Source organism: Parasteatoda tepidariorum, chromosome 3, assembly GCF_043381705.1.
Source record: "Parasteatoda tepidariorum isolate YZ-2023 chromosome 3, CAS_Ptep_4.0, whole genome shotgun sequence".
NCBI classification, from domain to species: domain Eukaryota; kingdom Metazoa; phylum Arthropoda; class Arachnida; order Araneae; family Theridiidae; genus Parasteatoda; species Parasteatoda tepidariorum.
This window is the reverse complement of record NC_092206.1, coordinates 91,260,052-91,275,624: the sequence shown is the minus strand read 5'-3', so window position 1 is coordinate 91,275,624 and position 15,573 is coordinate 91,260,052. Positions and strand designations below refer to the sequence as shown.

Below are 15,573 nucleotides of genomic sequence, written 5' to 3'. Positions count from 1 at the left end.
TAAAGCATCCTTAAAATGAATGATTATACCTTTATTTTAAAAATTGTTGCAAAGTTACTGTGATCCCTTAAGCAAAATGAATTTAAAGGCATTTAGCAACATTTCAAGATGTATAAAAATGAAAAATGTTTTTTGTTTGTGAAAGATAAATATTTTTTTAAATAAAACAATTTTTTCATTATACGATTATTAGAAATATTTTTATTATCCAAGAGAACTCAAAGATAAATTGCATTTATAAAAATATAAAAAAAAGTTTTTCTCCTCACCAACTCTTTATGAAGCTGCATGCATTAAACCAGCTTTTTTAATATTAATAATAAAAAGAATATAATAGATATATTTTCTTAAAATAAAAGATTTTTTATGAATATCTGTGTTTAGTTATTTGGACAATTACAAGCTTAGTAGTTCTAGTTGTGTAATTGTGAAAAAAACATACTTTAAAATATATAATAAAGCTTATGTAAAAATCAATAAGTAAAACTCAAAAACTCTGTTAATGCAAATAATATTTTAAAAAATATATATCAGAAGAAATATACTTCTTTTTTATTTAAAAAAAAATCATCATTGATTTCTGATGCATTTTTAATAAAATTCTGACAATTAAATACTAAAACAGAGTAAGAATGACATAGTAAAGTTACAGCAGAAACCAATTATTTATCTAAAAACAGTTTTTGAACATCTTACATGAAAGGTAAATACTAACCTGTACTTTAGGACAATCCTTCATGTGTTGTTCTTGTGGTATTGTATTTGTAACTACCACTGCTTCAAAACATGCGTTATTAATGCGCGATATCGCAGGCCCAGAAAATATTCCATGTGTCAATATCGCATAGACTTTACAGGCACCAGCTTCCATCAATCTATAATAGTACAAATTATAAATTTCTATTTTAAAAAAAATGGGACCAAAAATTAATTTTTCAAAATTGATTTACAGTTATCCTCAGTAGCACAAATTTTTTCAGATAAACATTCAACATAAGTATTATAAAAGGTAAATTTTGCTTTTTAGTCTTTAATACACAGTGCACAAAATAAAAAATATAAGAGTGTAAACAAAGCAAAATTTCTATATATTTTAAGTAAATAAATGCAAACCTTATCTAAATAAATGCAAACCTGTAAATATTATTGCAGAACTGAATAATTTTTTTCAAGTCCATTGCTTCTTTATTAATTTTTATACTTTTTTAACATATTGTCCCTGTTGACTAAACTCGTATTTGAACTTGGCAACAAATCTGAACTATTTGTAGAATGGGATTTTAATAATTTTTATATAGCATATGAAGATCATTTCTATTGAATTGCCACAAATACTTAATAAAATATATGAACATTAAATTTAGTGAGGTAAATACTCAGATTATGATATAACATTAAAAAATTATATAGTATATAGACAGGCTAATCAACTCTAAAAATCTTTCAATAAAAGTTTAAAAGACATTACAAAGCTACAAATAAAATTTCATTACACGGGCATGAATTTAAAATTTTCCAAAAAAATACATTAATAGATAAAGAAATAGAAAAAATTTAAAAACATATTTAAAGAAATTCAGAATCCTCCAAATATGATTTCAGTGTGGACAATCCTCCAAATATAAATGTATGTTATTCATTCCAGATTGCTAAATTTTTTAAATTTAAAAAAGTACTATTAATTTTAAAAGAATTCAAAGTAGAAACTTTAAAACTGCGTCATTCTTATATAATGAGGCAGTTCTTAAGTTTAAACTCTAAAAAAGATATTTAGTTTTGAAAATATACATGGTTGGTCTGAAGTATCTATGCAATTTTTAGAATGTTTAACAATTATTGCATTTCATGAGAAATATTAGATACTTTATCTGGGCACTTTTTAGAATGAAAAATACAATTCAGGCCAAGTCTGAAAAATGGTTATTACAAGATGGTCCTCTCTCAAAAATACAAATGGTATTTTGAAAAGATAATTAAATAATAAAAAACTGCCACCAAGGAGGCCTATCAAATATGTAAATCATTTTATGCGTAATTTTATTTACTAAAGTCAACATGGAGTTAGCTCATTTTATTCTTTACTTTATTCAATTATGTAAAAAAAAAATAATAATTTCAATTTAAAATTACAGTTTGTTACAATTTAATTTTTAAAAAGTTATTGAGTGTTTTTAAACTTAAATAACTATACTACGCTATTAACTATAATATACTATAAATGTATACTTAATAAAAACATTTATAAGATTAATATTATTGACCACACTGAACTGATAACTAACCAAATGAAACCTGAATAGAACTATAAATATAAATTAGTGCATAGCCTCGATTAAAACTTTATTAATTAATGAATTTTTCATTGGATACAATCATTAAAATTTTAAATAGAAAATAAATAAAAAAATGAATAGAAAATTTTTTCCAATTTGGAATAATGATCAATAATTTAATAAACACTGTAATGAGGTACAACGTTTCTTTACTCAGACAATTAATAAACAGTTTAAATAGCTTAGAAATGAAGATATACAGTCAGCATTGTAGCTAACTCATTAGTAAGAAATAAATTTTTATATGGTCTTTAAATTCATCATCTTCAACAATTCTGTGATTATTGAATTTTTAGCTTCACTTGTTTATAAATATAAGGATAAAGAGATTAATTAAACTATTTGAAATGACAAATCTGAACAATATACAATTTGCTTAGTATTTATTAAATAAGTGAAGGGCCTCTCAATTCACTTTTTTTTAAATTTTGCTTTTACATAATTATTGAGTTATTTCTTCTCCAGAATAAAATTCAAGAGTAATGAAAAGTTTCACAACAAATCAAGTATAATAAGTTAACAAAAAAGCCTTAAATACCCAGTACATTTAGATCTATATGGAAATCAATTGCAATAAATAACCAAAAATTGGTAAAAAAAACAACTGTAGAATTGTCAAGTGAATTAACAAAATGCATGATTTGTAGTTTTCATGTCATAATAATACTGTAGGACAAATATTAGGATTTCAAAAAACCAAAACACTTATAGCAATAACTGTTGATAAAAACGATTGAAACATGGCATGAATTTACTATGGAATTGGTTAAAATCAAGTGAATAAAAAGAGGAAAAAAATTATGATTTGAATTTTAAGGGTCATAATAGTGTCGGAAAATTAAACATGCGAAAATTAATAGTAATATTAAGCAATTTTTATTTAAAAAATAAAGTATTTAAATAAAAATTTAGAAAATAAAGTATTTAAATAAAAATTTAAAAATAAAGTATTTAAATAAAAGTTTAAAAAATATCAGAAACAGAGCCACTTTTGAAATGAGCTATTTAATTTTTTTTTTTTTTTTTTNTTTTTTTGTAAAATGTAGGCGATTTTGAAATTACATCAATTTTCCACATTAAACAAATTCGACAAACTCTCACAATCGTTTTCTTACTAATCTGAGCGAAAAAAAGCTAAAGCACGTAAACGAGAACTTAGGTAAGACGAAAGGGGAATAATTATAAGAGATGGAATAATAGTATGATTAACAGGAATTACAAAAGCTTTGAAATTCAAGTTTTTGATTTGTGGAAGTCTGCCAACTAATTGGGTCTTGAGATATACAGAATTCCATGAAATTATCACATGGCCTGGTCTTAGTTTTAAGACCCGAAAGGATGATATACAAAAACATGGTATTCCGGGGTACACTCAAAATCAATCACCTCTGAACAATGTAAATTTTTTAGTTTCATATCAGTGTAAAATATAATCATATTTTATAATGTCAGTCGTTGGTGACTTATGCCGCATAAACAGAAATTAACGGGTCAGTCACCGATGAGTGGTGAGGCACACATCATGTTAATCGAGGTGAATAAAAATCCTTACTTTTCTGCAGCATGGCATATCGTTCCACAGGTATCTGCCATGTCGTCTACAAGAATAGCCACTCTGTCTTTAATATCTCCAACTAGCACCATTGATGCCACTTCATTAGCTTTTTTACGCTCTTTATGAATAAGAGCAAATTCAACATTGAGACGATCAGCTATAGAGGTTACTCTGAAAATTAAAGGGAAAAAAATCACACATTAGTTAATCTTGCAGTTCTTTCCCAATCTGGTTCTAAAACAAAAAATTATGCATATTAAATAACATAAAGAATTCTGCAATAATTCCTAGCCGCTAGAGAAAGTCATGGAGGTTGAGACTTCTAAATTTCGTGACTGACAGAATGATGAAGGTATAGCGATCGGCATTGGATACCAACAGCCGTTACTTCCCTGACAGGCTGGTGCCCATTAATCTGATGCTGTGTGAACTCTCAAGCTGCTACTAGGAACCGAATATAGACGTTTACAATGACTGTTCACTGCTTAAACCACTGAGCCATCATGACATATATATTTAACGTTTAATAAAGAATGCTTAAAAAATATATATTTATACTAATAATATTTTTTTTTAAATTATTTATTCTAATTATATTTTTTAAAGAAATAGTCATAGTACAGTATGTGACAAGAAATAACTCAGACACATAATAGATTTTTTTAAAGTATTTTTTTAGAGTTCACAACCAAACTCACAAATATGCAAGAAAACATTTTCTAAAGTGACCACCTTTGACCTCAATACAGAGCTGTAAATCTGTGACAAATTTTACTGCTATAGATCACAAATTTCCCTGCTAGTCTGGGCCTTGAAAATTTTATTGGTGAGGCGTGTATTTTTTACCTTTACACGACTGGCAATATGTTACATGAAATTGTGCTTTTTTGTGAATATACTATCTCAATAACTACTGTTATTCATGATCGCTAGGTAAAGTTCAGCCTATCTTTAGTCATCACTTTTTACACTAATTTTGAAAATTATGCAAAGCATTATGAAAAAAATACAAAATTTTTTTGTGAAAATGAAAGGCATTCTTCAAGGCAAGATGGCGTACATAGTTTACTCAAGTGTGAGGCACTGAGAGTAGAATCCTGTTGGAAGATCCATTTTTAGTTTCAAAGAACATTAATGAGCAAGGAACTTATTTAAAAATGAATTTGCAATAAAAATGTTTGGTTTTAAATTTTGTCCAAGTTATGTCTCATAACTGCACATTTTTTCTGTATGGAATTCTCACCAATTTTTTGTTGGAGTAGATTTTTTTTAAATTATATTTTATCCGGATAAATTCTATCCCTATAATTCCTTTTGACCTAATATGAATATCCCATAGAAATTCTTTCGGTCTGATAGATAGAAAATTATATATTTTTTACAAACCCGAAATAAAAAAAAGCACCTTTAAGCACTTTTTAAAAATGCTACGTACCCTGTGTAATAAACACATAATAGGATAAAACGTTACTCACGTGAATAGTTTCGATAATTTAATGATTATTCCCTTTTGCTAATATTGTTCAATTTAATATTTTTCACCAAGTATAATTTGAAAGTTTGTATAAACAAACATATTCCAAAATGTTAATTTTAACAATGTTTGTACGTACAATGTTTGAAGCAGGAAATTATGTCATACAATATGAAGATAACAGAGTTGTTGTTTGAGATAAAAGCTTGTCTTGTCTGACACAATAGTGTAGGTTTTGATATAGTTGCCCCTTTGGTTTTGAGCAAGAGCTAGCTTATTATTGTTCATAATATTTTGCACTAGGGCTGTTTGTCTAAAATAAAACTATAAATAAACATCTAGAGTTTACAACATAAAGCGGTCTTTATTTAGAGATTGCAGCAAGAGCAACGAAAGTGTGTTCCTTTTTATCCTATTCCAGCAGATAATGTAGTGTACATGGTACGGCGAATGACCGAAATAGGTGGTTGTTGACTTTCCACCGGTGAATGTTGACAAACACCAAATACGTAGGTGAAAGATCGAACATTTCATAACATTCTTGCACATTCAGACCCTCACCGGTGTATGTTAACAATCACATAGTCACTTTGGTGAATATCTGAAATATTTGTTATATCCAATTTTATATTAATAAATTCGTTGATATTATTATATTTATTTGATATATTTATTCTGCATTTTAATACTTACTGAGGATAGATTAGAAGAAACATCAGTGTTTGGACTATCGGGCAAATATATACCGGGCAATGGCACTTGACCTTAAAAAAACATCAGTGTAGGGTATATCGGGCAATGGCACTTAACCTTAAAAAAACATCAGTGTAGGGTATACCGAGCCATTTAAGGTTAAGTGCCACTGCCCGGTATACCCTACACTGATGTTTTTTTTAAGATTAAGTGCCACTGCCCGGTATACATTTGCCCGGTATATCCTACACTGATGTTTTTTTTAAGGTCAAGTGCCATTGCACGGTATATATTTGCCTGATACTTGGTGTATACTGGGCAGTGGCACTTAACCTTAAAAATACATCAGTGTAAGGTACACCGAGCAAATGTAAATGTATGGCCCAATACTCCAAACACTGATGTTTCTTCTGATCTATCGTCAGTAAGTATTAAAATATCAAATAAATGTAATCATATCCACGAATAAATTCATATCAAATCGAATGTAACAAATATTTCGGACATTCACCAAAGCGACCATGTGATTGTTGACATTCACCGGTGAAAGTAAGGGTATTTAGCAAATATTTCGGACATACACCAAGCGACTACGTGAATGTCGACATTTTCGAGACTTCGGCCATTCACCGTAACATATATATATTAATAAACACCGCTTCCACTTACAAACATCTGTCATTCTAAATCTGAGACAAACACATAACAGGATAAAACAGAAATGACATGTTTTGGCCATTTAGTATAGTTGTTATGCCCCTATTTTAGAAAATACTCAGGAATTTATAATACATTGTTATAAATAATTTATGCTCTCTATTACAGTCAGTCGAAATAAAAATGTATGATACAAAGAGAAATAACTATTAAGAAAAAAGTGTAATGAGGAGTAAAGACTAGGTCTAATATTGCGATACAAGTATTATTAAGTATACTGCAAATACCCTCAACTATAAAATAAAGGATTTACCTTTTGGCACCACCTGCATCTGGTGATACAATAGAACTATTTCGCCACTCTGGAATGTTTTCTCGTATCCATTTCAAAACCGCAGGTTCAGCATACAAATTGTCGACAGGGATATCAAAAAACCCCTGAAAAATCAAGAACAATTTTAAAGGCAATGTCTACATCAAACAATTGTAGAAATGAATAGACACTAAAATAGAAATAATTTCGAAAGGGGGCAACAGCTTGACTGTGGGTAGAAATTTACATTTCACATAAATTAATACAGAAGAAATATAAATTTAATACAGCAGTATAACATACAATATCATATACTTGTCTTACATTCATCTGACTTTCATATTTGTATTGAATTCACTCATTTGTATTCTATCATTAATTACCACAAAAAGTCAAGTCCTTGTTTGAAAAAAAAAATGTTTCTTTTTAAAAACAAAAATATCATTTGACACGAGTCTTTAATAATTTTCTAAATATTGGGAATTGCTACTGTGTTTTATAATATTTCCCTTAAAATCATAATACAAGAAATGTAGCCATAAAAAAAAAGTTTTCTTTTTCAAATAAACTTTAAAAACAATTCAAAATTTAATTCCCTTCAAAAATGACACTGAATATTAAAAAATATATTATTAATTTACAAAATATTTATTTATTCTTTAAAGGAAGATGGAAAAGTTGTTTATTCAAATTTATCAAAGCAATATCTTATCCTAAACCTAAAAATTTCTCTAAAATTCTTAGGAAAGTTTCTATTTTTATTAAAACTAACATTCAATGTTAACAAAAATTCAATATTTTATGTAAATATATTAATTCTAAATTATTAACTTAGCTATATTATAAAATTAATGAATAAGGGTAAAATACTGATCCAGAATATACCCTAAATTTAAAAGAAGCTACTAACTTGAATTTGAGAAGCATGCAAGTCCATAGTAATTATGTGATCTGCACCAGATACTGAAAGCATGTTAGCAACAAGCTTAGCTGAAATTGGGGCTCGACTCTAAAAGAAAGACAGATAATTTTTTCGCTAATTCAATTCAATTTCACAAGCAAATTTTATACATAATATTCAGTGTTATACAATGAAAATCCAAGGACATAAAAAGTAAGTAATAGTTCATCAAAATAAAAACAAAACGTAAAGGTTATAATAAATTGCTCCATTTTTCAAATAAATGTGAAAAAGAACAAAATGTTAAGAACTAACCAAAATTTTACCCTTTCTTTCTGTTCGTGTAAAGAATTTTTCAGAAAATTAATTTAAATATTTTTTTATTAAACCTATGAAGAAATTTCTCATCTATCATTTCAAATTACTTCACTGATTGATATCATCTTTATAGAACAGACAAAGATTATTTTTTTTTGTTCCCTCTTTAAATATTTCAAATGGTAGCAAATTGTTAGCTTTATCATAAGATTTTTGGGAAAGTAAATTTGATTCAAAATTTCTATAACTGAGATTCATATTCCTATTAACTATGTTTCAAGCATCATGTTTTATTCTTGACATTTGTGTGTTATTTAGTTCTTATACAACTTTTATATTTATTTTTTTTACACTTTTGAAATCTATGTTTGATATTACATATTTTAAGCAATGAAGTCGGAATAATAGAAAAAAAACTGTAACCAGAATCGGCAAAAAGCAAGATTTTTTTAAATCATTTTTTCCTTTCTTTTTTACCAATAAAATTTATTTGAATAAGTTTTGATCAAATAAATTCATAATACTTCATATTCTTTAAAAACAATATTATGATAGAGTACTTAATATTTTAAACTAAAATGGTTAAAATTATTGCAAACTAATAATCGAAAAAATTAAATTATGCTGTATTTATTTAAGCTGAATATCCTTATGAATTTTTTGAAGACAACATTGTCAGTTCTATTAAATGAAGAATAAATTAGTTTAGATAAGGAAACACTAAAGAAAAACTAACTCTTGGCAGAATAAGTGTATATTTATTATTTATCTACACAAACTATAGTGTTTAACAAGTTTTCTAAGTACTTGTACCTTATAAATATATCAAATTGAATTATTATAATTGAAATATGCCTATTAGACTATAAATTACTGCACATACAACTGATTGAAGGTTTTAATTTAAAAGTTTTATATGCTTTTACTCATATTTAATGGCTCTTTTTTAAAAAAAAATTTATTACATCAAACATATGTAAATTGATTTTGAACATCAAATACAGCATACTCTCGATAACTCAAAAATCTTTTTATGTCAAAAAATTATTTCCCCCATGGCATTATATATTTCCCTAATGTTAATTTGAATTCCTATGTCAAAGTGTTTCTTCCCAAAACTTTATTATGTCCAAAATTAATTTTTTCGGAAAAATCACAATATAAGTTTATAGTAAACCAATTATTTTCGATTTAATGTATAATTATTCTTGTCTTAATTTTAAAAATAAAATTATCATTGTAGCAGCACTGCATTAGTCAACTATCATTACATTCATATTTAATAATACAGTCAAACCCCGCTATAGTGAACACGGTTTATAGTGAATTTCCGGATATAGTGAACGAAATGTTCGGGCCCGTGCCTTGCCACGCACGGATGTCATTTTTTGTGGATATAGTGAACCATAAAAGCGAGGAAGTTGGATATAATGAACTTTTTTCTATCTTCGACTGATTTTTTTTTAGAAAATTTTTGTAATAATTTTGAAATTTCTACTTCAAAATAAATACATATACCGATTTTTAAAACCATCTATAGAGGGGAATGTAGCGATAAGCATTTTTTCTTGTTTGCTTCTTTTATCTCACTTTCCCATCCCTAAACAAACCAAGCAGATGTTTCCAACCCAGGCAGATGATGCACCTGTAAGGTGTCAGTGGGATCAATATGCATTTTCTGTCAGAGGGAATGAATAATTATTGATTATTGGTCAAAGGGTTGGACACTAATATGTGTTGATAAGGCCCTCATTTCAACTCCTTTTTGCTCTCAGTTCAGTTAAAAAAATCCTGCAAACAAGTGTCTCAAATTTAACTATGGCAAGCAGTAAACGTAAAACGTTCTCCATTGATGATAGAATGGGAATAATCAGAAAAATTTAAAATAGATGCAATCAAGCTGATATTTGCAGAGAATATAAATCCAAATCTGCAGTTTGCAACATATGGAAAAATAGACAATTATGAATTTCTCTTCATGAAAAAAATTTAGATGGCAGAAAAAAGTTGAGAAAAGTAGATCACAAGAATGTTGAAGAAGCATTACTGAAGTGGTTCACCAATCGAAGAAACCGCAATTTTCCAGTATCTGGACAAATGTCGATGAATTTACTAAGCGATTTTATGAGACTACTTTTATGTGCTCGAATGGCAGGCTAGACAGGTTCAAAAAGCGTAATAACAGAAATTCAGGAAAAATTATCTGAGAGTCGGGATCCATATCTGATGTTGAGGATTGCTCATCAGCCAAAGATTACTCATTTTTTTTTGTACGCAAGACGAAGATTAATGAAAATTGACAAATTTTTGCTACTGCACAATATTTTTCAGTCATTTATTTGAATAATGTGTAATAAAAGGGACGAGTTTGGGAGCCACAAATTAAATTGCCTGCGCAATGGATATAGTGAACGCCCGGTTATAGTGAACCAAAATTTCGGTCCCTTGAAGGTTCACTATAGCGGGGTTTGACTGTAGTTATCTTTATGTTTCACGTATGTACTTTTTAGAGTAATATTTCAGAACATATTTTTCTACTTCTTAAAACATATTTACATATATAGTCTTGAACCTGCTATCTCGGAATTGTTTTCAGCGCCCCTTCAACTTTGAGATATCGAGAGCATACTATACTAATTTACATGTCACCCTTTCTTCGCATTAGTTCATTCATATCAATGCAAAATTCATATCAATGAAAACATTCAATTATCAATGCAATTATACTTAAGGTCACAACTTTAAGAATATATTTATGGATTTTACTGCAAAAAATTAGTTTTGACTTAAATCAATTATGTATTTAACCATTTCAGAAAATAGCTATGAGTTACAAAATCCTCCTTTTCTATCAGTATTTTTTTCCTTAAAGGATTATGAATTTAATAGGCATTAAATAAAAAATAGGAACACATTTTCTTATAGTTAAAGACAATGAACTGAAATTATTCTTCAATAAATTAATTAAAATTCAGCATGATTCCTTTGACATTTATTCATACAATATTTGCAATATCTCAGAAAGTTTATAAAACAGAATATTAGCTTCAATCATGAAAAAAGTTTAATTAAAGAAGACATTCTTCTTTCATTATATACTTTGTTTCATATACTTTGTTCCAATATACTTTCAATACACTCTTTGTTGCTTTTTTTTTTAAAGTACATAAATAATTTTTAAAAAAAGCTTTAATTAAGCTAAAATGAAATCGTTAGTTTCCAGCTAAAAATATTCTTGCCTTATTTTCGCATTAAAAGAAAAAAGAAAGATTCATCACATCCTTAAACCTAATAATTTTTATAAACAAGAAAGATATGGAAATGTCAAATTGGAAATGATTCGATGGACTTACTTTGTCCTTTTTGTCCTGCCTAGCATATGGAAAGCAAGGAATGACAGCTGTTACTCTTGAAGCAGATGCAATCTTGCAAGCATTGATCATAATGAGAAGCTCCATGAGGTTATCATTCACCTCACCACATCCACTCTGGATGATGTAGACATCCTCTCCCCTCACTGATTCTCCTATTTCTACACTGAAATTTCCATATGTTAATATTAGATGAGAAAACATCATACAATTTAGATACAAATGAAAGAGTTTCTTTTTCCCAAGAAGTAGAATTTCAAATATTAATAACACAAAATTATGCGAATGCACACATAAAATTACAAACATTGACAGTTACTACAGCTTTAGTTCTTTAAACAATTAAGAAACTCTATTAGGCTAAGTCTAAAATTAGGATATTAAACGATATTTCATCGCTTTCATCAGAATCGCACAAACTTTGATCTGCGAGCCAAAACTGGCCCTTGAAGTTTATCACTCGGTCCTTGATCCATTTTTAATATTAACAAAAAATACATAAGAGTAAGTAATTTTAATAAAGAAATATAAAAATTATAAGTAAAAGTATTTTTTCTCTTCAGCACTGAAAATGATGCCAATACACTAGAATTTTTTTTTCTTGATTTTCATTTCTTCAACTTTTATTTATGGATATAAATTCATTGTTTGCAAAGAAATTTAATTTCTAACAAGTTTTACACCGCACTATGCACATACATACTACTCTCAATCAGGGTTCGTGATTTTTTTTGTTTTCAAAAAAATAAAAAAAAATCTGATTTTTTTTATTTAAATCAGATTTTTATTCAAATACATTGTAAGAACTTTAATTTACGATTAAAAAAACTTTATAAATGTTCAATCAAAATTAAATTAATATTGAAACGATATTATAACAATATTTTAGAAGCTCTAACTTACTAAAATAATTTTTTCATTATAATACATAGCATTGAATGCATAGCAACCATTTTGAAACAAATACATGATTGAAATTTAAAGACTAGATGAAATAGAGAATTTAAAGAATACTTCAGGGGTCAGTCTAGGTTTTTCTGAGAGGTACTTATTTTGTGAAAATTAAGACATAATTTGTGAAAATTAATAATTATATTAAAAGATCCAACACAAAAATATGGATTTACTGTTTCTTACGAGACACAAAAATAAAATTTTCAGAAAAAGTATTTTGTGAAGGTACCGCTAAGCGGTAGTAAATTTGGCTTGGACAGACCCGTTCTTTAATAATTAAAACGAAGTTTCAATTATCAAACCATTATTTCAATTTAAAATTGTGAATTTTTTTCTCTTGATTTTTAATATGACAAAATAAATGAAACAGATTGTGTTTATAAATATAGTCATTCATCAAAAAATAAAAAAATATTTAATCTATATATTTTTATATTAAAAGATTCATTTTTAATCTTATATCAAAATAGATAAGTTAAGCTAAAAAATTTTTTTATAAAATCTATGTACTCATTGGAATTTTTTTCCCACAAAATTTCTTTATAGAAAATCTGATAATGTCAAAGATACTTTAAACATATTATGAGAAAAAAATACCAGTTAATAATTCCACTGCTTCAAATAGAGTTTGAAAGAGAAGAATGGCACTATACCAGGAAAAAAAAATCTGAATCCATCAGCCTTTTTTTCTTCTATTTTTGGCATATTAGGGTAATTTTTTTTTTAATATAACCTCAAGCTTTGGAAATATACATTTCCACCTATAAAATATAATGTAATTCCATGGTTTTTTTAATCAAAGAATTTTAATTAACATTTTTTGCATTTTTCTTTTCGAAAAAATTCATGGTTATTAATTATTTCCTACAGCTATGCAAGGCTATATTAAGACAGCATTAAATGTGTACTTTAATCTGTACTTCCAATCTCAAGAATCAAAAGATTTTTAAAAATGTAATTTAGAATTATTAGTCACCAAGAAAGTAATTTCGTTAACTAAAATTAATTAATGCAGCAATTTAATTAAAATAAATTTTAAGACTAAGAAAAGAAAATGATAAAAGTATCAATAATTTAAAACACTGTTTTTTAACTTTTGGAATCAAGATATATATTGTTAAAAAAAATCTGTTGATTTAAATCAATGATTTTTTTTAAAAAAAATTGTGTGATTGTGATTTATTTAATTTTGCCCCTTATATGACATCTTTTAGTTTTTGTGCTCCATGATCAAAAAAAGGTTGTGCATCTCTGTCCTTCATAATTGGAATTCCATTTATAGGTTTCTTTTTGACTAAATCATTTAATGCTGCTCTTCATCTCACAACTTTTTGATTTCTGGCAATAATTTCATAGTTTAAAAAATTCTAATGATTTAGATAATAATTTTTGTAGCATCCTATACTTTCTCAATATTTTGAAATCTATTCTAATTTGGTTTCTACACCTCGCTCCCTGGAGTTACTTCCATGCCCCCTTCACACTTGTTTCTTACCTCTATTCTTATATTTTCTTGATCAAACCTGTTTCTCTTTCCTGACTGGTTAACCATGGCATGAAATTTTAGTTCCAAAGTACTAGCCAGACTAAACTTTTTGCTTGCCACGATTTAAAGCAACTTTTGAAATGCTAACAGGCGTAGCATAAAGAACTTTTTAGTGGCTAAAACGACGAAAAGAATGTAGAAAATGGAAAACTGAATAACATTTATTGCTAAGAAACACTGATATTAGTTTTAAAAAAAAGTTTAAATAATTCCAATATCATCCACATACATTATTAAATTCTCAGATATGAGAAACAATAAAAATAATGCGAAAAAACTTCAAGTATTTATTAACAACTGTATAAGAAGAATATTGCATATCAAGTTGTTCCATAACATTTGTAATGCAGAAATCCTTAGAAAAGCAAAACAGAAACTGATTGATCTGGAAATTAAAAAATGGATTGGTTATGTTCTCCGTAAATCTGGAAAATGTAAGTAAAACAAGTTTTTGATTGGAACCCTCAGGGCAATAGAAGACAGATGGAAAGCTATGATAGGGAAAGCTAATGACAGATGGAAAGCTAAGCCCTATGCTCCAACTCGGAGAGAAGAGGAATATGCATGCATGTATTTAGAAATCATTATTACAAATATTTGCTAAGTTCTAATTAAGTTAATTATTTAATTTATGTTTTGAGAGACAAATGCAAAATTTGAAGAAGTGAAACTCGATTACTTTATACCAAACCATGAGTTTCGTAATGCTGATTTTTTTTAATTGTATTCAAGCACGTCAGTTTTTTTTTAAACAATTTATGTTTTAAAAATTTAGTGCTTTTTTTTTCATTTGTTTCATTTTTCTGTATTAACTATAGCACAAACATTTTTAAAGAGTGTTTCTAATAAACATTATTCTTTTATTGACACAGACAGATCATGGATAACATAGAAAACTGATTCTCAAGGTTAAAGTTAGCTGTATTTCAGAACTAAGAACAATTATTTTACTGTTTCTCTTTCGCTTTTTTTTTAAATTAATTTTTCTTTTTATCATATTTTCTTACTATGACAACAGTTTGTAAAGAGCATTTCTAATAATCTTTATTCTTTTAGGGTCACTTTTTGTAAAAATAAAGCAAAATGAAATAGTTAAATTGAGATTTTTAACGTTAAATCTTTCATTTAAAAATTAAGAATGATATTCGTTTTGGTTTCTATTTAGCTTTGTCATAAAACTTTTGTTTTGATAGACGATTTTATTATGCAGTGACAATTAAGAGAGTTTCTATTTGACTTCAAACTTCATTTTTTCTCGAAAATACGATAATTGGAAAAATATATGCTTAGCTTTAAAATTTTCTTTCAAAAATTAAGCTTGATTTTTATTTTTTCTGTTTTGCTTTTGTATATGATGCTTTTTTTTATGATGGTGCTGCATTTTTAAAATCGTTTCTGATAAACATGATCTCTTTTAACATCTCATCGAGAGAAAAAAATTTCTGGAAATTATTATTT

The 15,573-nt window shown here is 27.3% G+C and overlaps 1 protein-coding gene across 2 annotated transcripts in view; it reads right to left on the bottom strand.

The window, feature by feature from the left end:
- Window positions 1-15,573, bottom strand: part of LOC107437735 (ribose-phosphate pyrophosphokinase 2) — a 29,377-nt gene that overhangs the window by 10,020 nt on the left and 3,784 nt on the right. For both annotated transcript variants that reach the window (XM_016049828.3, XM_043049580.2), the window contains exons 2-6: window positions 11,598-11,781; window positions 7,936-8,034; window positions 7,026-7,150; window positions 3,886-4,059; window positions 716-875 (exon numbers count right to left, since the gene is read on the bottom strand). In XM_016049828.3, the coding sequence (XP_015905314.1) occupies window positions 716-875; window positions 3,886-4,059; window positions 7,026-7,150; window positions 7,936-8,034; window positions 11,598-11,781 (742 nt within the window). The remainder of the gene's footprint in view (window positions 1-715; window positions 876-3,885; window positions 4,060-7,025; window positions 7,151-7,935; window positions 8,035-11,597; window positions 11,782-15,573) is intronic.